This window comes from Chelon labrosus, assembly GCF_963514085.1.
Source record: "Chelon labrosus genome assembly, chromosome: 11".
NCBI classification, from domain to species: domain Eukaryota; kingdom Metazoa; phylum Chordata; class Actinopteri; order Mugiliformes; family Mugilidae; genus Chelon; species Chelon labrosus.
In genome coordinates this window covers 7,344,402-7,366,121 of record NC_140344.1, presented here as the reverse complement: position 1 = coordinate 7,366,121, position 21,720 = coordinate 7,344,402, and the positions used below count along the sequence as shown (strand labels likewise).

The following is a 21,720-nucleotide window of genomic DNA, read 5'->3' as shown; positions in this document are numbered from 1 at the left end:
AATAATAATACATTTAAATACCACCAGCCATCTCATCTTCAGCAGAATTTACATGCACAAAACTATCCTGTTTTATTCTTATCTAATGTATGTTGGGAAAGTTACTAGCGAGCTAACGTTACTAGTAGTACCTAGCTAGTAACGTTAGCTCGCTAGTAATCGCTAGCCGGTTATTATTATTATTTTTATTATTAATGTTCATCATTTGAGATCCAACTTGCCGTATCAACTTCTTCTCTTTTTCGTCGAGGGGAAATCGGTAATAAGAGATCGTTTTGTTCACGTCGTTTCTTTTATTGCAACACGGGGCACAGCACTGCACCATTTTAATGCCGTTTATTTTAACTATTTCGTGCATTGAATTGTGTTTTATTTTAAACAATTTGTACGGTGACCTTGAGTGTCGTGAAAGGCGCCTATAAATAAAATGTATTATTATTATTATTATTATTATTTAGTCCAGTTTGACAGTTTGACAGAGCACCGTAACCGTTAGAATATTAGCGAATGGACACGGAAGTGGCTTTTTTGGGCATGATGACGTCACACTAGCCATTCCCATACGGGATAAACGTGTTCAAGACCAATGGAAGAGTAGAAACACTATTAAAAAATATTACAAATAATGCAAATAATATTTATATTTATTCCATTACAGTACTGCCATAATGTTAAGTCCAATACAATGCAACCAAATGATTCTTATTCTATTCTCAAAGTATGACCTAAGAACTTAAAACCCAAGAAAGACTCATCTACTGTGTATTATTCCATTAACAGATATAAGCGATTTTATCTTTGCAGCAGCAGTTCACCTTTTTTTTGTAAAAATGCAAATTTTGTGACGATTATTAAAAATTTCAGCCATGGTATGAAACAATACAATTCCCAAAGACCTGGGGACTCTCAGTACACTGTGGTATATGTGAATTATGTGACTGTTTCAGCTGCTGAGCTGATTGTTTGTTTGTTTTGTTTTCCCCAAACTCCTAATATATGTCTATTGCGGAAATGCTACACTATGTGAATGTAATTAATAACTGTTACAATAATCACAAAATTGAAACAATATGTGATAGAGTGACAACACAGCACAACATACTGTTTCATGACTATTAACTGAGCAGTGAGTTTTAATTTCAGTTTGTTTACTTTCTGTTCTAGTTGTGTGAAACTGCCGGAGGTAGATTACCCATGATGCCTTGCTGCAGCTATAAAAGCCGTCTCGTTGGTGAGAGCTGTACAGACGCAGCTGTGGAGCGGTGTGTTGATACCAAAGTAGACTTTTATCTTCAGATAGTCGCACTAAGAGACTTTAACTGAAACCAAGCTGCGTGTTTAACTTACGAATGGTGAACATATCTGTGGAGTTTTTGCTGAACAGTAATTGTCTTGGCTGTAAAGAAGGACGTACACATCCGCGTTTCCTCCAAGCTATCATGCCAAACACCGAAGAAAGGTAGGAGGAAGTTTTTCCCCAAAAAATAAACAAAAAAAAGAAATAAAGGACACTAGATGCTAACGCTTATTGTTTAAGACAGCGCGTCATGTTGTTTCAGCCCGTAAACTATTAAAATAATGAGCTTGTTAAAGCAGCTATAGCTAGCTTACAAAGTAGCAGGAAAACAAAGGAAACGTCTAGAAGTAGTGGTCGCTGACAGATATGACAGGCGCTGTAGACCCATGACACGAACAAGAGCTTTATGTTTGACATTGACATGCTAAACAGCTCGTTGTCTGTTATTCGACTGCAAATCTTTCCACTGTTGGACGCTGAGGACAAATTCAGACAGAGGCTGTCAAACATTGTTCATGTAAAGCATCCAGTGACTTTGCAGCATTTTACAGTAGTTAAATTGGTGTCTTAACTTGCTCTAACAGTGCAATCTGTAAGTGTCAGAAACTATAGCCAGTTATGTCATGATGCGGGCGTCTGTTTGCCCATTAAACATCCCCAGATCACAGTATTTAAGACTCTTTATGCAACCTGCAAGTAGCTTCTTGTTTGCCCTCATACTGTAACAATCTAGACCTGCAACTAACCCGTATAATCACTTTTTATTATGGATTGATCGGTCGCTTTTAATGTTTCAAATAACCGACTTAATCTTTTAGTTTATAAATTTATTCACGTAGAAAGTTCTCCGTGCTAATACTTCTTTATTATTATTATTTATTATGACAAATGTTATGCACAAATTGATAAGTGGGTTACTTGATGGGCAGAAAATCAGCTGACCACAACTCTGATGAGTAGTTAGTTACTGAGAAATGTTTCGTTCAAGCTTTGGGTGAATTGTGGTGTTTGTTTGTGTCACTGTAAATTAAATAACTGAATCACTGTTAAGTGTAGTGTAGCCCAGACACCAGACTTCTGTTGCTGCTGATCTATGTTTGAAAATTTTGAAAATTTAAAGAAATTGTCTACTGTCTCTTTTTATATATAAAATGTATGTACCAAGCAGGACATTGACATTGGAAAATGAATTTGTTAGTGCTCTCTGGAGGACAAACTTGGTAATAGAAGACACTGCTTTGAAGTGATCAAAAATATCTGCGGTATTTGTGTTCTGCAGATCTTGTTCCTTATAATCCATCGTGTGCACTGATAGAAATTCTCCTGTGATGACCTTTAAGAGTTGTCTGTAATGAAAGTGTGACTCTCTGGTTTTGTTTTGGGACAGTCCCACATCAGTACATACTGTACTGAGCCACACGGTCACATAGTAATCATGTACTGCACTGTATTTTACTGGATGCTTCTCCCATTGCATCACCATAATAACCCCATAGTGTGATACGTCTGTGGCAGTATATCTTTTAGTGTTTCCTTCTTTCTTTTTTTTTATCTTAGAAGCAATAGTATGGTGGACCTAAGATAAATATTTTTATGAGCATTTTCATAGTTAAATTGTGGCCTGAGTTTTTCTTCTTCTCTGCTCTCAGAAACTGAGTCGTAAGCCTTGTTTTTGTCATTTGTGGGTTTATCGTCTGACACGCATAGAGAGGAAAGGGGAGAGCTCTATTGATGCTGTGAGCCAGAGCAGCAACTATATTAGCCCTCTGACTGCTTTGGCCCTGTCAGCTGAAGGCATCAACTGGCCTACATCAGCCTTGGTTACATAAGCCCATTCCTCTCTACCGGTTCACTTCTGAAGCATCAATGGAATCTGTGTGCGGGGGGGGGGGAGTATGGGAGTTAATTCACTCAGAAACAGCACCACCTGAGTTCAATAAATGTGTCCTTAAATGTTTGGAAGACTGTTCTGCTCAGTGGTTGCTTTGGTTGCCGTAACAATGGGGCTCAGAGTGCTGCTAAAATTTCCATAATGAAAACAAAAAGTGTGTGAACTAGTTTCAGCTAACATCTGGAATTATTAGCCTCAGCAGCTACAGTTGTTTACACACAAACATGTGATACAAACATTGGGGTTTTCTGAAAGCCCTGGTTTTCATATCAATGTTTTGTGTTTTGAAGTAGTTGGAGCTGAATTGAAAAAAATGGCAGCTTTTTTGCTAATTAATTTGTCAGTTAAGTAATTATTTTTCCAAAGACTTTGTTTACTGTTTTTTACTGATTATGTAAATATTAGGGGTTGAACTCGATTTAAAAAAATAATCTAATTAATTAGAGGCTTTGTAATTAATTCATCTTGATTAATTGCATTTTAAGCCCTGCGATGGACTGGCGACCTGTCCAGGGTGTACCCTGCCCCTCACCTGATGACAGCTAGGATAGGCTCTACCACCCCACAAGACAAGCGGTTACAGAAGATGAATGAATGAATAAATAAATAATCACATGTTAATCGCATAACAATATTTGCCCCCAAAAGCAAAATTTTTTAATTTAAATGGATTTTAGTGAATCAAATAACAGAATATTGTAAGCTCAAGCTCTTTTAATGTCTGGGAAAATGCATTTTATTGCATTTCAATTCAAAACAGTAGAAAAAAGAAATGGAAAATATCCCTGGCCAAAACTGAACAGACCTAAAGTTAAAGTGCCATTTCAGAACAGTATTGACTTTAAATGTTAAAAACAAACAAACAAAAAAAACAGTTTGGGCTGCCGACACCTCTTGTTCGTACTCGGACCAGGACTGCTAGCACTAACGGCTCCGACGGTTTCTGTGCTCGCTGCAACATGCTTTGCATTTAGACGGTACCGTAGGGGTGAAGTGCTTTGTTGCCATGCAAACTCTGTTTTGCACAATTTGCATAAAACCACGCTTTCATCAGGTAGTTTTTAAAAAAAAAAAAATAAAAATAATTAACCTTCCATCAGTCCTAGCAACATACTTTTACCCGATTCCTCTATTTTGGTAGGCGTTAGCTGAGCTATGACGTGTGCATCAGTGTAATCGGTGTACCAGGAAAACTTGCACTGACAAACGTTCCGCGTTGTTTGGAATGCAACATTTTTTTTAAAGCGATCATTTTTTTGTAATTAATTAATCGCAATTAACACATTAAAGTCCCACCCCTTGTAAATATTAAAAATACTATAAATGACTGCAGTGCTCTCATATATTGGCAGTGCTGTATTCTTAACAAATGTGTCTTTTGAGCGATGTTTTTGTGAACCTCCCAGTATTAAGGCTGACTGTGACTGTGGATACAGCATGCTAAGTAACCAGCTCTTAGGCTCTGTTGCAGCTACAGATATACCTCCTATTGTTGCTGCTGGTAATATAATCACAGTTACACTCTGTGCTTAAGGATGTTCCTTTAAATATTCAGCAACCTGATTAAAAAAACATATAATTTATTGATTGTGCGGCTTTAGTGCAGACTGAAATATCCCCAAGGCTTTTAAACAGATCTGGTCTCTGAGATTGAAACCCCAAATACTTTGATGACTACCCCTGACTTCTTTTGCAATCATGAGTTGGATATTTGTTATCATAAGTGTTATGTCTCAACACTTACTGGATTCATTGTTATGATAAGGACATTCACATTCCTGAGATGAGTAGTAATCACTTTGAATGGAAAAATTCCTTCACTTTTTTTTTTTTAAATTTAATAACTAGTTTTTAATTTGTCCAATATGGCTGTTCATGACCTACAAAAATGATACTGTGTACTTCCCCCTGTTCTTGGCATATCAGCACATGAAACCCTGATGGTAAACATGGCAAAACTGAACCTGCCAAACATCCACACATTAGTCTCAGTACAGCGCCGCAGAGCAGCTACTGTAGCTGGTTTTAACATGTATGTTAATGGTGACAGAGATATGCACAAAGAGCGACACTGGACACATTAAACACAAGCTTCTCAGTGCTCTCTGACTAAACTATGTTATGGTGTATATTTGGCACGCACATCTTGTAATTAGCAGAAACATAAATACCAATTTATATGTGAAACTAACATCAACTCTGAACTGATTCCCACAGTAAGAAAATAACGTAATTTTACTCGTTTGAAAGTTCTGCATTGTACTCTTGTGGTCCTGTTAGCTAGTTTGGCTGTTTCTGCTGTGTTTTGCGTCTCTAGCACAGTTTGGGTCCAGGGGTCAGAGAAATATGTTATGACAGAGACATGTCCGTCCACACTAAGGTTTCAGAGCACGTGTGCCTTTCCTGTTTCTGTCTCGACATCTTTTCCGATACAGGGCTCGGCCAAACTTCCAGAGGTCGCAGGAGGTCTGAGGACTCTCCTGTTTATATTCCTGTGTACAGCAGCCTGTTGTTTATGTGTTAAGCCTAAATGGCCTTCCCAAAGATTCCTTTTTGAATTGGGGGGGGCCCGGGATGCTTGTTTATGTTCACAGGCAGGCTTTGGATTGAGTCTTTTTCCATTACTAAGCTGGTAATTGCAGCGTTAGAAGTTGGTTTGGTGTGTCCCTGTCTTCTCAAAGACTTACCATAACACTTCCTGTTTTGGAGTCAAGTGTTTTTTGGCTTCTGGTCAAAGTCTGCCTCTGCAGCAGCCCAGGCCATTCATTCACGGAAACAATTCACCTGAATCAGTTTTCCTAACAACTAACTGGTACGAGTGTTCATCCTTAAAAATTCCATGCACACACGCACGTCCTCACCCCTCCTGCCAGAATGTGATGATGACGCACTTGGCATCTCTGGGTCTCAGAGCAACAACACACAGATGATTAAATCCTCACCGGCATATTAATACAGCCGAGGCTTAGGAAAGTGCTTGACTTTCTCACTAGTACACCGTCTGTATTCCCCACAGAGTCTAACTTGTTTAAAAATATAACCTATATTCTGTTTTTAGGGTGACCTTGTGACTTATTGGGGGGGGGGGGGGGTCTGAAGGCTGTGGGCATCCAGCTGGAGTGGCAGCATGAGACATGAGGCGTGGGGAGGGTTGCTTGGAGTGTGGCTGAAATGTCAGAGGACCAGAGTGCTGCCTTTCAAAACAAGCTGGCATTTCCATCAAGGACAGACCGTGTGTCTGTGAAGATGGAAAAAGAGAAGCAGCTCTTGACACCTTGGCAAGCGTTTTAGTTTCTTCCTCCATCGGCGTCCTACCTGTTGTCCCCAGTACAGTCAGTTTTAGTTTTGTTTCTGTGAGACACATGAAGAGAAACTCGTATGTCTAGACTGTTTCAATTCATGTCATTCAATGCTGCGCTGATGTTCCACTAGATATTTAATAGTAATATTACACTGTGCTGCTGTTTTCTCTTCTCATCTATTTTGGTTTGTTATTTTCCAGCCTGAAAGTCACTAAGGAATCTAACCTTACTCAACCATTAAATTTTAGTTGTAATTATAAGGCACTTAAACCTTAATGAATTTTTTTTCTTCTTTTTACTTTTACTCCGCTACATGCCCACCACAGTGTCTTAGATCACAAGGCAATGTCCTGAGTCCAAATCTGAAATAATTTCATTTTTCCATAAATCTCTACAATTTATTTTTTTTTCTTTTTTTGAACTTTTTATTTAGATATTTTAATTTTTCCACAAAACAAAACATTCACTGACATGGGACCCTATGAATTAAAATACAAGTAAATAAAATGCAATAGAAATATCATAAAGGTAAATCACATGGAAAATAGATATTTGTGCCAAGGGGAATTACAGCAATACAACATAAACAATATGATATACTGAGCCATACTTAAACAAAATGGCCGAGGAGAGGTCACGGTTCTCTCTTGTCTGTAATGCATTAGTTCATCTGTTCATCTCTACATATATAAGAACCAAGTGACGAGATAGGGTGCGTGCAGTAGCTGCTGCAACATGAACAGGCATAATGAGCTTTGTTTTCCACTGCTCACTCTCTCGGCTTGTAGCTATGCTGATCAGGTTGTCCAGGTTACGTGTTTGGTTGGCAGGGGAACAGGTGCACACCTCTTGCCTATCCCAGAAAGCGGAAACGTGTGGTTCATGTTCTCCCATGGCATGTGACCTGAATATGTACAGAATGTATTCACACACAAACGGGTCTGAATTGCGGTTGCAGTTTTAACACGCAAGAATGTGCAAACATGTCATGTCTCAGCGAAGGTGCAGGATTGTTACAGGGACATCCTCAGCCAGGAAGTGGAGGATATTTGTTCATCTAAAGGCCAGGGTTGGAAAAGACGAGAATCCCTGTCCCAGCCTGTCTCCGACTGAAACTCAAAACGCAGACGATACGTGTTCCAGAAACCTGTGCAAGCTATTTGCAGAGGTGTTTACAGATCATGTGCTTGTTTCTGTTGCATGCCCTGCACCACATGCATGCGCCATCAAGAACCTTTTTGAATGTAGTAATAAATCATAGGCGTTAATTCTATGTGTAGTAGGCTGGTCATAAACAAATAGCCGATGGAGTAGAGTCAGCAGACTGACACTTTCTTGTCCATACCACGTCCTGAATTGGGGTCACAGGATTGAAGAAATGTCAAAAACTATATATAACTAAGCGGACCCTACCATGGCATGTTGCCACCGGTGGTATGTATTTGCTGATTACAGGGCTGTGCTTAATGAAGTTAAAATAGGGCTGCATGTGTGTAGCAACATGCTCAGAGGATTACATCAGGAGCAGTTATCAGTGGTTTCACTTTGTCTGTTGGAGTTAAAGATGCCCTGTGGAGTTTCTTGCAGACACACAACTCTTGCTATATATCACCACTAGCTGCTAAAAACTCCACCGGGTGTCTTTCAGTGAAATAGACAAGGAACAGAGACTCTTGGCTTTTATGTTTTAGCTGGGTCATTACTATTTAAAGTGGAGAGGAAATCAGCCTGGGCACCTCGCACTAGTGACCTACTCTTGAAACTCGGGATGGACTCCAATGCATTTAGAAGCAGCCAACACTGACGGTTTCCATAGAGTTCAATTTGGCGATCATGTAGCTGGTAGTTGTGTGTCGCAGTGAGTGCAGCTCTTCATTCAAGCTACCGAGGAAGTGCAGAATCACTGTGAGCTAGGACCTTCAGGCAGGAACCTTCCCTTTGTACAACATTAAAAGGAACCGTACTTTTGATAAATGAATGCATGTGCATTTAATAGCTTTGCACATACACAGGATTTTTCTCTCTAGTTGTCATCACTATTTGTGGAGTTTGAGGATGAGTAACAGTGTTTCGAGGCACTACAATATTGATTCTTGGTGAAGATTTGATGAAAAGAGAGGAATAACATTTTTTATTTGAACTGTAACAGAAGATTTGGTTAGACCATCTGAAACACTAACTGGTTCATCTTTGTCCCCACAGTTCCTGGTTAGCTGGGTCTCTGTTGCCCAGCTCCATCCCTCAGGCTCCAGGGCCTCTGTGGTGCTCCTGATGCCCCTCACCCACAGCTGAAGATCCCGGGTGGGCGAGGGACTGTCAGGGATCACTCTCATGGCGTGCTACTACACAAGGTGAGAGTCCACAACTTCACACTCAAAGCTACAGTATTTGTAATTGGCAAAACTTCCTGGTGACATCTGCACATGTGGTCCTCCACAGAGACCTTTAAGCACACAGCACCTGAACCCATATTACAAAGCGCTGCCATGCAGCACTGGGTGAGAAGTTGTGAATTAACTTGAGGTGACAGGAAAATATCGGGCCCACAACTGGCACCTTAACTGCAGAGCAAATATATTTATATAAAATAGGACTTTAATAACAGAGTTGGATCAGTCTTTGTCCTAGATTGGTGTTTTAAATGCTTCATTACATTCAGATAAAATGTTTTTAATAAGAGGTAAAGAGTCAGCACGTGCTGTTCTAACTCACTGTAAGCACTTGAGGTAATAATTGTATAAAGTGCTTCATCCCTCAGGGACATTTGTGACTCAGTTCACTAAACACAGGAACACAGTGCTAATGAGTTGTACCCTCATTGTGCAGAGTCACTTTTTTAAAGCTAAAAAAAATCTGTTAATCTGCCTCCAGCTCATCATCAGCACCTGCAGTGGATTTAATGCATGAATCCTTTCATTCACCCAGTTTCACAGGCTTACATTTTAGACTAGAAAGTAAATTATTTAGTAATGTAGTATTTGAAAAAGCTAAGTGTCTCACAGTAGATCTGTTTTTTTTTTTTTTCTTTTTAGCTTTATTGCACCCATTGACACTCACGCACTCTCACACACACACACACACACACACACATAGAGCGTTAAGTTGTACCTCAGACATGTGACTGACTATCCAGGAGGATTAGAGATTTAGGATCAGACAGATCAGTCACAACTGTCATATTAACATCCTCATCTGTCCTCGGCAAGCAAAAAGCCTTTTCTGAAGTCAGCAGTTTGGTCACAGCTCTGAATACAAGACCGTGGAAACATCGACACAGACTTTTATTTACTCTTAGACTGGTCAATGGAAGTCCTGAATCATGAGATACTGTACCTGCTTAGTACTCATGATCAAGACAACAGCTGATCCAGCAAATGTGACAAGTGAAAAAGTAGTGGGAGTAAAATAATGGACTGAATTAACAGGTTACACAATATTCACCCTTTCTGTGGCAATATAGAACTTGTGCCTAGTTGTCATGTTCCATTGATGCTAAATGTCCTTTATTACCTGAATGCCATCCATATATCTCCAGCCTACTTAAGATTCCTCTTACGTTCACACATCATGTCAGCCAGCTCGCCTGTAACAGAACTTATATTATCACTGACGGTTATACTGATGCTAGCTCTATCAATTGTTTTTTATTCATTATCAATCTCTCATGTAACATGCATCAGCTATATCTTGTACTCTAGGGGTTTTAAGGACTGGGTAAAGTGCCTTAACACAATTTGAAATGTTACTGATGCTGATGTATAAATAAAACTGAATTGAATTCTTATTTTTTGTTAGCATAAATGGAGAAATAAGCAATGCAGACCAAAACAAAACAAGTTTTGTACCAGGCTGTAAACATGTTTATTTAGGGGATTTAAATGGGGACTATGGGGATTGACTCTCTTCTGGAATCAGTCTTGAGTGGTCATTTGAAGAACTACAGTTTTTGGTGCTTGATCATATTCTGGTTTCAGAAGCCTGTGGTGTTATCTAAATCTGTTGGTCCTCTTGTACCAATCCAGGATGAAAAGTTAACGGTGACGCAGGTCTCTCCAGTTAGCGGGAACCCCTCTCTTCTCCACTTCCACTATCAGCTGAATGAGCGCCGCTCGGCCTTCTGGGATACAGCCCTGTCAGAAGACAGCCTCTTCCTGGAGATTCCTGCCGGGCCGCTGGTGGAGGGGAGCAAAGAGGGGTAAGTTGAAGAGGGTGTCTCTTTGAAACACATGAAAGAATCCTTCATTTACAATTTCCTCCATTTTATAAGTAAATTGTATTTTAGTAAGAAGCCTTCTTGATTCTGGTTTCCATGTTTGTGTTTTTCTTGTTCAAGAACGTATAATATATGTATATTTCCACCACTCTAATTTTATCAGTAATGTAAAAACCTGGATAAACTTAAAACTGGATATACTGTACCACTGTTGATCTTTCTCTACCATTGTTTTAATTTGTATACGAGTGGCTGATGAGGCTTCGTAGCTACCGGTGGTCACACAAATTAAAGTGGATGCTAGTAGGGTTCTGTTTTCATTGCCTGGCTTTGTGTCTGGCTGTAATCAATGCCAGGACAGAGTAACCTTGCCTGCTGCAGGCGCAGTGCCAGTCCTACGAGCAGCCAGCTTTGCAGCTGCCACTGCATTATTATGTAAAGTTGCAGGGCTTATGTAAAAAGGAAAAAAAAAAAAAGAAATTTGTGCGTCATCACTATTCCTTTTTCTCCTCACTCACTGACTCGGCCTCTCTCTCTGTTCTTGTCATCTCTAGGCTAACTGCTCTGCTCGAGTTTGCAGAAGAGAAGCTGAAAGTTAACTATGTCTTCCTGTGGTTCCAGAAAAGCAGAGAGGATCGATGTAAGAGCTCCTTCTATTGGAAAACGCTAAGCTTTTTTTTTTTTTTTTTTGCTTCTGCCAGCTGTTTTTATATCGATGTGAAGTGGCAAATACCTTTACCTGGGTGCACAGTCAATAGTAAAGGATTTTCACATAACATGAAGTGTGTATTGTATTAAAGACGTGGGGCTTCCAGAGCACACATTTGTAATTGGTTATGGAGCACGACTCAGACGCAGAATAAGAAAGGTCAATAGCTCACACAAAATTAAAGAAAAACACACTACATGAGCACAGCGTTGAATAGGAGGATTTAAACTTTAGAGAATAACCTGTTTTGAAACCGTGCTAGGCTAATAGCTCCATCTAGTACAGTGTCGTCTTGTTTGATTCATGGAAAGAAAGCCAGGAACTAATTGTCATTAAAAGACACAAGTTTGCCATTAATTAAATGTCCATAACACATAACTTGGGTGAACCTGTTACCTAAGTATAATAGAGGATTTATTGTTGTTTCTTCACCAGTGACCATCATCAAGACCTTCCATTACATGGGCTTTGAGATGGTGAAGCCGGGTAACCCCATGGTACCAGCCCGGCCTGATCTGGCCTTCATGGTTTACTCTCTGGAAAACAGCAGCTCGGATGAAGAGTGACTGCCACCATCTCCTGACACCTCCCTCTCCCACCCTCAACCTCACCCTCTCCCTCCCCTCCCCTCCCCCCAGAAACACGCCTTCTACCCGTCTCTCCCTTCAACCTGTCCAACCTGCCTTGACTCTCCCTCTTGACGCAAACCTCTCCTCCCCCTCAGAAATCCTTCGTTACTGAGAAAGAGGGGTCACTCTTTTTCATATAGACTAGTGATTTAAGGGGGCGTCTGAGCGTCATGTGATTTCTGTGCGATGCAGACGCCTCCCCTCTTTTCCCTTTCCTGAAGATGGCTTCAGATGCAGAAGACGTTGGGAGCGGTCGTCGTGCACTGCTTGGGATTTGGGCTTTCTTTTTTTCCCCGCTTCCTCTTTTGGCCACATTATTAGTTTGTGTTGCCACGAACAAGACAAATAACTGCTGGACGTTCGGGGGAAGGTGGTGTTTTACATTAAAATTCAGCATATCTCTCCTCTGACAGCTTCTACCTTTTATAAGAAAAGAGACTTTGGTTTGTCTTTGTGTGCTGTATACCATGCAAGCCGTGTTAGGGGTAAAAATAGGGAATTCTGGTGTGCGGTATGGTCAATAAAATGTGTTTTGCTTTAAAAAAAAATAGATTGGTGATCTGTTATATTTAACATTAAAACACATGTTACTTCTTTACTCTTCCTGAAATATGTTGAGGCATCATTCCAGCACATGTCACTCACGCTTGGGTTTTATTTTTTGTTCTTCTTCCTCAAAATAATCTGACCACAACTGTGGAAATACCCTGTTAGTCTCTGCAGACATGTCAAAGCTAAGAAACTGATTGTTGAATGTCGGCAACACATCTCTGCACAATAATCAATCTGTCAAGCTGACAGTGTGACTTATCGAAGAGATTTAGAGCCCTCTTCACGCAAACACTTAAGAGATTATTTGTCAAAGATCATAACCTGAATAAGTTTCTTGGGTTTAAAGAAAGAAGCTCCACACAGCCCCAGTTTGATTCTACACCGCAGAAAACTTTATTTGTCATACTACTTGAGAAAAGACTCAGTTCTGGCCATTTATAATTTGGAAAAAGTGGAACAACTTTTGAGAAACAAATGCCTGTTGCTCAGATCTGAAAATGTAGAGACGGCTGGTTGAGCCCCATTCAGCCCCGTAGAGTACTGACCTGTACAATCCTCCAGTTTGAAGCTTGGTTGAAAACGGGGGCTTTTGGTGCCTAAAGAGGAAAGTGCAATGTTGTTTGGGTTTTTTTTTTTTACTCTTGAGTCTTATCAAAAGAATGTGTCCCATTATTCATCCCACTTCAGACCAGGGTGCAAACAGGAGCACTTAAGGTGATTTATATGCAAGTAGAGTTCAAACTCTTGTTTTTATTATCTCAACGGTTTTTAGTAGTCTGAACAAAATGCCAAAGGATCCAGTCTTGTCTGCTGTCGATTGAGATGATCTCATGTAAGATCCAGCTAATCTAAACCTAATGTTCTGCGTGAAGAAATATTAACCTACATTCCCCATGCTAGCCATACTTAATGTAAACGGAGAAACCTGGTAGCATGTCTCATGTCGGGGTGGGGGTGGGGGGGCTTTTCTGTTTCTCATGCATGTGTTCAGATCATACCAGTCTTCATTGCTACTGATTGAGCCCTGACTATAAGCTGTTAAGAAATGTCAATAAATGAAGTTTTTCAGAGGTATATTTTTATGTATGTATATTTCTCTATTATTGTGACAGTTTAGGGATTCATGTTTTTGTTCTTGATGATTAGTTAGCAGTCGTTTTAAGACAATCCTCACTTGTATACTTCACAGATTTTTGTGTTTGGGGGGTAAAATATCAATAAAATTTGTTAACTAAAATGTGTTTTCTGTTTTCCTTTTCCCCATGAAAGGAATGTAGACTTGGCTTTAGGGTAGGTGAGCGTGTGTGTGGTTGTCACATGCTTTCTTGCCCCCAGGTTTAGTTGAAGCTCACTGTCTAGTGTGCAATTGTGAGTTTGTCTTTGAAGCAAGACGAAAAAGAGAGAACAAGAAGAGTCTATACACAGAAAAGCCGCACTGAAGGCCTTAAAATACAAGACGGCAGAGATGTGGTGAAAGGGCCGATACAAGGAAATGAAAGTCTTTAGCTTTATTTATTTGTCATGAACAGTAGCTGCTCTGCTTCAGCCCATCGCTGACTCAGGAGCTAATCTCCAACCAGCTCAGCTCACCGCTGGCTCCTCGCCAAAGATGGCAACAAGCTCCCAAGTCAGTTGATCTAGAGATCTATTTTCAGAGGCCGGGCCAGGGTGGACTCAGCCGCTCTATATCTGGTCCCTCTGTTGAAGCAGCAACCTGGTTTTAAACCTTTGTTGTGTCGTGAAGGAAAGAAGACACTCTGAGCTTTAGGGAAGTACAACCAAACTGAAAACAACTGATCCCACATTTGTTCCCTGACTGGTTAATAATTTTTTTTTGAAATGTTGTCGTGTCCAGTGTTTTTCTCCCTCCCTGAAAACGGCAGCAATGTGGCATCATATCATTAACAGCAAAAGAAGACACTGCCTCCAAAGCCTCTGTACCTCTACTCTAACCCAGAATAGTGTTGACATTTGGCCACTGGGGGTGCTAGAAAAAAAAATAGTCACCTACAAAACCTGTCTCTGGGCTGCTGCAAGATGCTTTCGTCTATCTGTGCAAAGGGCCCCGTGCTGTCGGGGGCCTCATTTCACGGCTCCTGCTCTTCCTCCACCAACAGCGGAAATCGTGTCACAGCAGTACGCTGAAAACGCCCATGTCACTAATCCCCTGGACTAAAATACAAGAGACGGATCGTCCCCCCCTGGCCTTAATCTTATTCTGACTTTACATAAACTCACCTCGGATGGAGGCTGATAAGTGGTCACGGCATTGGCTGTACTCAGCATGGCTTTTCTCAGAAACTGCCTATATACAGTATGTTCTCACATCTCTGGAAACAGAGTAATCCTCTATGAAGACACTTACACTGCAGATCAAATGTGCCAATATCAAATCTACTCCCTGTTCTCCTGTTACGGCCAACGACTGTTAAAGTCTTTTTAATAGCCGTTAAGGCTCTGAATCCCGTTACGTGATCTTGTTTCCTTCTCATTTTTTTCCCGAGCACTTAAGGGGATGTCTCGTTCAGACTGGAGCTTAAAAAATGAGATTTAAATTTGATTCTTGACCTTAAAAAACAAGGGGACAAACTCATATTGATTAGGGACTTTCTAACATGCCGCATGATCATCATCAAGAAATGTTTTCACAAAACTGTGGATATTTGGACTTTTTGCTTCACTAACCAAACTAAAAGCTCTTCACGGTGCATTGAGAAGCTATCCTGGAGCTTCTTTTAATTCATCACTCAACCTGGGCGAGATGTTTTCCCAAAGAGTCTTTTGGAGTCTTTGGCAAAGACTCTAAAAAGCAGCAGAAATTTCACCTCAGATATTCACAACAACTCTGTGGATGAAGATGAGGCTGAACAGCTCCTCAACCAGAGAAATATCGTTCACGTGTTGTTGCACCTGCTTCTACCCTCCAACTCCATTTTTCCAGTCTCTTTTAGCTGTTTTATGTCTCCACCAGCTTCTGAGAGAAAAAACGTGGCTCATTAGCTCCTAACTCCTCCAGCTGGTTCACCAGGTAGCGGAGCTGCAGAGCCAGAAGATAATTGTAGGTTCATCTTTATAGGAAACTGCTTCCACATTATAATTTGATACAGTGGTGTAATTAAATGTCAATTCAATTTTTTTTTTAAATAATAAAACACTGCTGTCTTCCTCTGGGATCTCGTCTCGCCCATACTCAGCTGAACTACGAATAAAACAGCTTCCCATGTTACCGTTAGTCCTGGAAACCACCCAACATCCCCTTTCAGGCAAAGATGAACATGTTATTCATTTTGCAATCGAGGTCTCCCATTTCATAACAGTTACAAGTATGCATTACACAATTCATGCAGGAGACATGAAGACCATCTGTGTTGCTCTAATCCTGTATCAATTTTCAACTGTAAATCCATACAAATCACGAAAGGAAGCGCTTAAACCTCTGAGTGGGCTGAAACATGCTGAATCGGAAAAGTGCTGTGGCCCCGCTGAGTTGTATGACTTTGGTTCAACACAGAACAGGTTAAATGATGTTACTATGAAATCTAAAAGAGACTCTAAGGAAAAGTAGTTGGTTATTTATCATTTGGTTTTATTTTAAGAAACAACACACGCAAACATACACGCTCACAAACTCACATTCGTTCTTCTCCAAAATTGCGGACAGGCCGTAACTACTTGTCCTTCTCTTTCTGTTCCTTCTCTTTCTTGTCTTTCTCGGCTTTGGCCTCCTCCGCCTCGTGCTTCTTGATCAGCTCCTCCAGCTCCTTCTGCTTCAGCACCTTGATGCAGGTCTTGCCGTTCTCGCGGGTCAGAGTGGCGATCTCCACTGAAAAATAAAAAATAAATAAACACATTTAAAGCAGCGTTCATTGGGTCGTTTCATTCTGCAGAGGAACACAATGTCTTCAACGTGTGCATTTGCGGCACTGAATTTTTATTTTTCTCTGTGTGGTGCAGTGACAGATGGCATCGGCACACAGTAAATGTTTTAAATGATCATGTGGCTGGTTTGAGGACACGGACCGAGAAGTGACTGCACCCACTCTAAATGTTGTTTATGTACCGATCACCTGACCTACCATAGAAACAGGCTGAGCGGGTATGTGTCAGCTGATGTTTACACTTACCCACGTAATGTGTACCTCCAACAACTGTGCTGATGACAATAGCTGGCATATCTATCTACTGCTCGAGCTTTCAGTGCTAATGTTTGTGCTTGTATTTCTCAACCGTCCATGAAGGACAAGACTGTCTTAGTGTTTTGTGCTTAAGTAACGTCTTACTGTTATAAATCCTTAATATGTGACCTACTGAAATACAATGTAAATAGCCTTACAGAGGCAGACAATGCCCATGTATTCACAGCCTTTTTAGCTCCGTTTTGGGTCTCTACCAACTCCTGAAAAATATATATTTGTCTTTTTAACCTCTGTGCTCAACAGCTGGCTACAGCCCAGTCATGAGCCTTAGAACTGAAGCAATGAGCTGAAAGCAGGGGCAACCTGTAGACCCAGGTAATAACTGATTTGAGCAACTGTAATATAATGTTGTTTTGTGCAGCCATGATGTGTATAACTCTTGTTGAATGTCTGACTTTATATGTTTCTGTGGTTGTCTGACTGTATAAATATAGTGTTTTGTTTTTTTTGTCTCCAACACAAAATCTCATGTGTGGAGGACAGAAGGAGTTGCAATCAAAAAATAAGTGAATGAATGACACAATAAAAAAAATGGATGTACCACTGAATGCATAAATACTAATAATTAGCTTGGCAGCCATTGGGCAAATATTTAACCCTGTGCCACACTGAGTAACTGCTGCCCTAACAGCATGTGGGCGTACATAATGAAGCAGAAACGCATAAAGAAATGAACAGAGGGAAATAAATAACCCCAATAAATAAATGGATAAACAGATAAAAAATAGCAAACAGTAAATAAAATAGGCAATTAATACAATATAAATAAATGGAGATGCAAATTGTATTAATAATAAAAAAAAATTCAAACTTAATGCTTACAGTCAATTCTGATATTAGTTTTGGTAATTTTTCCATCTCGTTATAGTTTTCATTATGACCGTTTTAGTCCTCCATATCTCAGTGGGAGAGTGATACACAGTTCCTCAATTTTTTTACACCGATCAGCCATAACATTATGACTAATAATGTTGTATAGGTCTCCCTTGAGGGGAGGGGCCTCTGTGGATCAACCCACAGATACTTGATCAGTTTAGGATCTAGTGAATTTGGAGGCCAGGTCAACACCTTGTGCTGTTCTTCATGTTTTTTGAGTTTTTGTGTGTGTGTGTGTCTGTGTCAGGCTGCATCCTGCTGGGGATGGCTGCTGCCATCAAGGAGTGTCATTGCTATGGGGTGGGGGTGCCTGGTAGTAACAAGTAACATCCACATTAATGCCAGGTCCAAAAGTTTTCCAGCAGAACATTGTACTGTCACAAGATGGTTAATGTTATTTATTTCTCCTGTAAGTTGTTTTAATGTTGTGGCTGATCGGTGTACACCTGTAGTTATTAATGATAGGATTCAGATATTTTAAATGAAAATAAATGTGCTCCTTTTTTCTTATTGCTGAAATTCACACCTTTCTCTGCAGACAGCTTGCTGACGTCCATGGTTTTATTGAGAACTTTAACCGCAAGGGCGAGGGCTGTGGAAAGGGCCATCTCTCCCTCCTTGTAATCCTGCTTCAGCATCGACACGGCTGCCTGGGAGTGAGCAGAGTGATAAACAGTAAAAATCCCTCTAATCGCAACAAAGACTGAATCCTTCTCATCAGTGCTTAAGAATTTACGTAGGAAGATATGCAGAGTGGCCCTGAAAGCTATTTACAACTGTGAAGATTGCATTTAAACCTCTTTGTACCTCATGCACGCACTAGTGTTACTGTAAGGCCTCTTCGACAAAAGAGTGCACACAAAGCTGTCAGGAGGTTCGGCTCCCCACAATCCCTTGTGTGCAGCCATGTGAGGACGCACTGACATTAGCAAAGCCGCCATGAATTGAGAGTTACACAATTCATTGGCCCCAAGAGTCAGCACTAAGTAGGCCACAGCATGTTTGTTTATTGTGAGTGAGCAGTCTTTGTCAAAGCTGCTATGTCCAGAACCCCTGTGCAGCTGCGCCCACTAGTGTCACTGTCTGGAATAGCAACTTTTATCATTGCCAGTATGGTTTGATGATTTCAGTTTTACACACTCACTGACACACACACTATTTTCCAGTATAAATCAACCCATTTTAAAAGGATCTAGTCATCGCTGGGAGTTGGACTGGAGCTCCGAGACACTCCTGCAAGACTTACAGCGCTGTTGTTTCCGATGCAGGTGGCCTTCCAGCCTCCATAGTTTCCACTGGGGTCACTCTGGTAGAGCTGGAAGCCGTAATGTTTATCCCAACCCATGTAGAGAAGCGACACTCCAAACGGACGCTTTCCTGCGAGAACAAACACACACACACACACTGACTCAGCGCTAACTCTGATTTCTGAGGCACAGTCGTAGTTAGCAGTCAGTCAGCCAAATGGATAACAAGTTTCGTAGCTAAAAGAGAATATTTGGTCAAATGATTTATTCAAATATACGATATATTATACGTGTTTCATACCTCCAAACTGGGTGTAGGCTTGTTTGATGTCGCACAGCGCTGTGACCAGCTGCTCGCAGGGGATTGGCTCCTGGTACTGCAGCAGGTACCTGGAAATGAAACACAGCCCGTCACATAGATATTCACATTTGGCACTACTGTCGGAATGTTTGGCTGCAGCAAATATTAAAACAGTCACGGCGCTCAATGATATGATTCAACGCTTGAGCTTACCTCTGTGCGATAAGCCTCAGCTCATTGGTCAGTACATTGGCATCTGATGTGATTCCCGCCACACTGCACGCCATGTCTCTGTAAGGTAATGGAAAGATGTGGGATCAGCGCAATACCACGTTGATGTACTCGACACATTTGATTAATTGTATACGTTGATCAAAGAGACTCCTTAAATTAAATTCGCAAACTGTAAATCTGTAATTTACCCTGGGGTGCACAAAAGTTTGCATAAAAGTGTATTTACATCCTGCTGAGCAATGCAAAAAAAAAAAAAAAAACAACAGCAAAAACAGGTTGAAGTGACGTACTCATTTAGCTTGTAGATTTTCTCTGAGAAAAACACTTCATCCAGCAGCTTGTGGATGTTCCTCCTCTCAGCAGCCAGCAGCACTCCATCATTGGCTAAAATTCCCAGACAGGTACCTGCATGGCCGATGGCTTCCATGGCGTACTCAACCTGGTAGAGACGCCCTACAAATGACACACAGCAGTGTCAAGATGATGACTAAAGGACAACACACTAAAAGGCTAAAAAACTGCACATCTTGCAGCATAATTAGATACACTACTGAGTAAATTTTACCTTCTGGTGAGAAGATGGTCGTCCGTGAATCATATCGGCGGGACTGAAAATAGAAAGAAGACAGGGGACATTAATTAGTTCGTACTTAAATTCAGAAAACAGACCAGACACCTTTGAGTAAGATTCAATTAATGGATAAAACGTTAAACATTTCTTATACAGACGTGTTATAATGACAACTATAAAATGTGAAAGGAGAATATTATTCATTCATAAACTTTTCTACTCTGGGCCAGCAATTCAGTGCTGTAAAGCTGTAAAGTTCACTAGACGATACTCAAATCTACTATGTTTGATGAGATGGAATAGTCATGGAAAATACATCAATTTAATGGCAGTAAGTCCAGGAGAATATGACTGACGGTGGCTTCTATAGTGGAAAATCAGCCAATGTAAAGCCGAAATGTTACAAGCACGTTAAACTGTTAAACCACAACCAACCATCTTCATTAAAACTACTTAATGTTGGAACAACAAGTTTACTGTTGTTCAGCAGACTCAGAGTTGTCCTTACTTCACTTGTTTTCTCCTTTAATTTTCATGCATCTGTACGTCAAATGCCTTTAGGAAAGGGTACACAGCTTCAGTTTTATACAACTGAAATATTGTTTGTTGTCATCCACAAAATCTGGGCCTAGTCACAAACAGCCACTGAAGGGACAACATGAAGAGGCTGTTTCAGGCTAAACTGAAGCTCATGTCAACCAGGTGACAGGCTGTTGTTGTGTTTTTACATCACGGCACTGTAGAGAAACTAAGAAGACAACAATATAACAATTCACAATGGAGTTGACTCACCATATTTCGAGACTGTAGTCAAATCTGGTCGCTGCGGAAGACAACAGTTTAAGAAGTTAAACTTTATGACCAGAGCTAACCAGCTAGCTTAACATTAGCTAGTAGAGCATCATTCGCCTGGACGTCTGCGGCTAGTGAAAGTGAAAGAAACAAACCTATGCCTCGCTGATTAAGGTAGGCATTAAACTCTTTATTTTAAACGACTGTTCACGTTTAATATCTTAGACATTATTGTCGTTTAGTTCATATGCTTTGGAAAAGGTTACTTCTTACCATTAGCTAAACTGCTGCTCAGTTAGCTAGCTAGGTCTTCATGCAAATGGAGATGAATCAACACATTTTTACAAACGGCGCTTGATACCCTCACACTTAGCTAATAGTCAGTGCTACTGACGCTCATTTATACACAGGGCTACGAAGACGACATGAAGGTAAGTAAGACAAATTCTATTATATTAATAAGTAAATATAAAAGCGCTTACCACTGAACGAGCTTTCTGTGTGGCGCGTGTTAGTGACGTCTCGTGTGTCGACAACAATTTTGTGCGCCGGTTTGTTGTTCAATACAAATGTTTGCGCACTGAACACATGACAAATATGAGAACACAGGCTATCTGTTAAAATACTGATAAGATGAAAGAAATCATTCATAAACTTAATTACACACTGATATGTTAATAATGAAATAAACTCAGTGTTGAGTGTGAATGTGAAGAAATTACTTAAAATATTATGTGAAGTCAAGTAGTAGGCCTATTAATTCTACCACTGTTAAGGATTTTTTAAAGAATCATATTGTTTACAAGACCTTTAACCTTTTTGTACTGTATAAAAATTCCCAAAACAATGTCATTATACTGACGTGTTGGCATTTTGTTCTTCAAGCACTGTCGTAAGCACACATTATTCA

At 40.4% G+C, this 21,720-nt stretch overlaps 2 protein-coding genes across 2 annotated transcripts; one reads left to right on the top strand and one right to left on the bottom strand.

The window, feature by feature from the left end:
• The first annotated feature begins 1,186 nt into the window (after positions 1-1,186).
• On the top strand, positions 1,187-13,824 carry oaz2a (ornithine decarboxylase antizyme 2a). The gene is given in 6 exon segments (XM_084555658.1): positions 1,187-1,459; positions 8,693-8,759; positions 8,761-8,841; positions 10,513-10,685; positions 11,258-11,343; positions 11,848-13,824. Coding segments are annotated over 6 exon segments (648 nt in total). The 5' UTR covers positions 1,187-1,349; the 3' UTR covers positions 11,979-13,824.
• Positions 13,825-16,158: 2,334 nt separating this feature from the next.
• psma4 (proteasome 20S subunit alpha 4) lies at positions 16,159-21,352 on the bottom strand. The gene is made up of 9 exons (XM_084554457.1): positions 21,293-21,352; positions 20,811-20,841; positions 20,013-20,055; positions 19,738-19,900; positions 19,427-19,504; positions 19,214-19,302; positions 18,912-19,042; positions 18,192-18,315; positions 16,159-16,416 (listed from the first exon to the last, which is right to left on the bottom strand). Exons 2-9 carry the CDS (start codon positions 20,811-20,813, stop codon positions 16,262-16,264), a joined length of 786 nt encoding a protein of 261 aa, XP_084410583.1. The 5' UTR covers positions 20,814-20,841; positions 21,293-21,352; the 3' UTR covers positions 16,159-16,261.
• Between the last annotated feature and the right edge of the window lie 368 nt (positions 21,353-21,720).

What these genes read in the sequence shown, in the direction of transcription:
- psma4 (XM_084554457.1), bottom strand. An exon ending in CTGAGGCTTATCGCACAGAG is followed by an intron (nt 19,303 to 19,426) that starts GTAAGCTCAAGC and finishes TTTCATTTCCAG; the next exon opens with GTACCTGCTGCAGTACCAGG. An exon ending in AGCCTACACCCAGTTTGGAG is followed by an intron (nt 19,043 to 19,213) that starts GTATGAAACACG and finishes TTGTTCTCGCAG; the next exon opens with GAAAGCGTCCGTTTGGAGTG.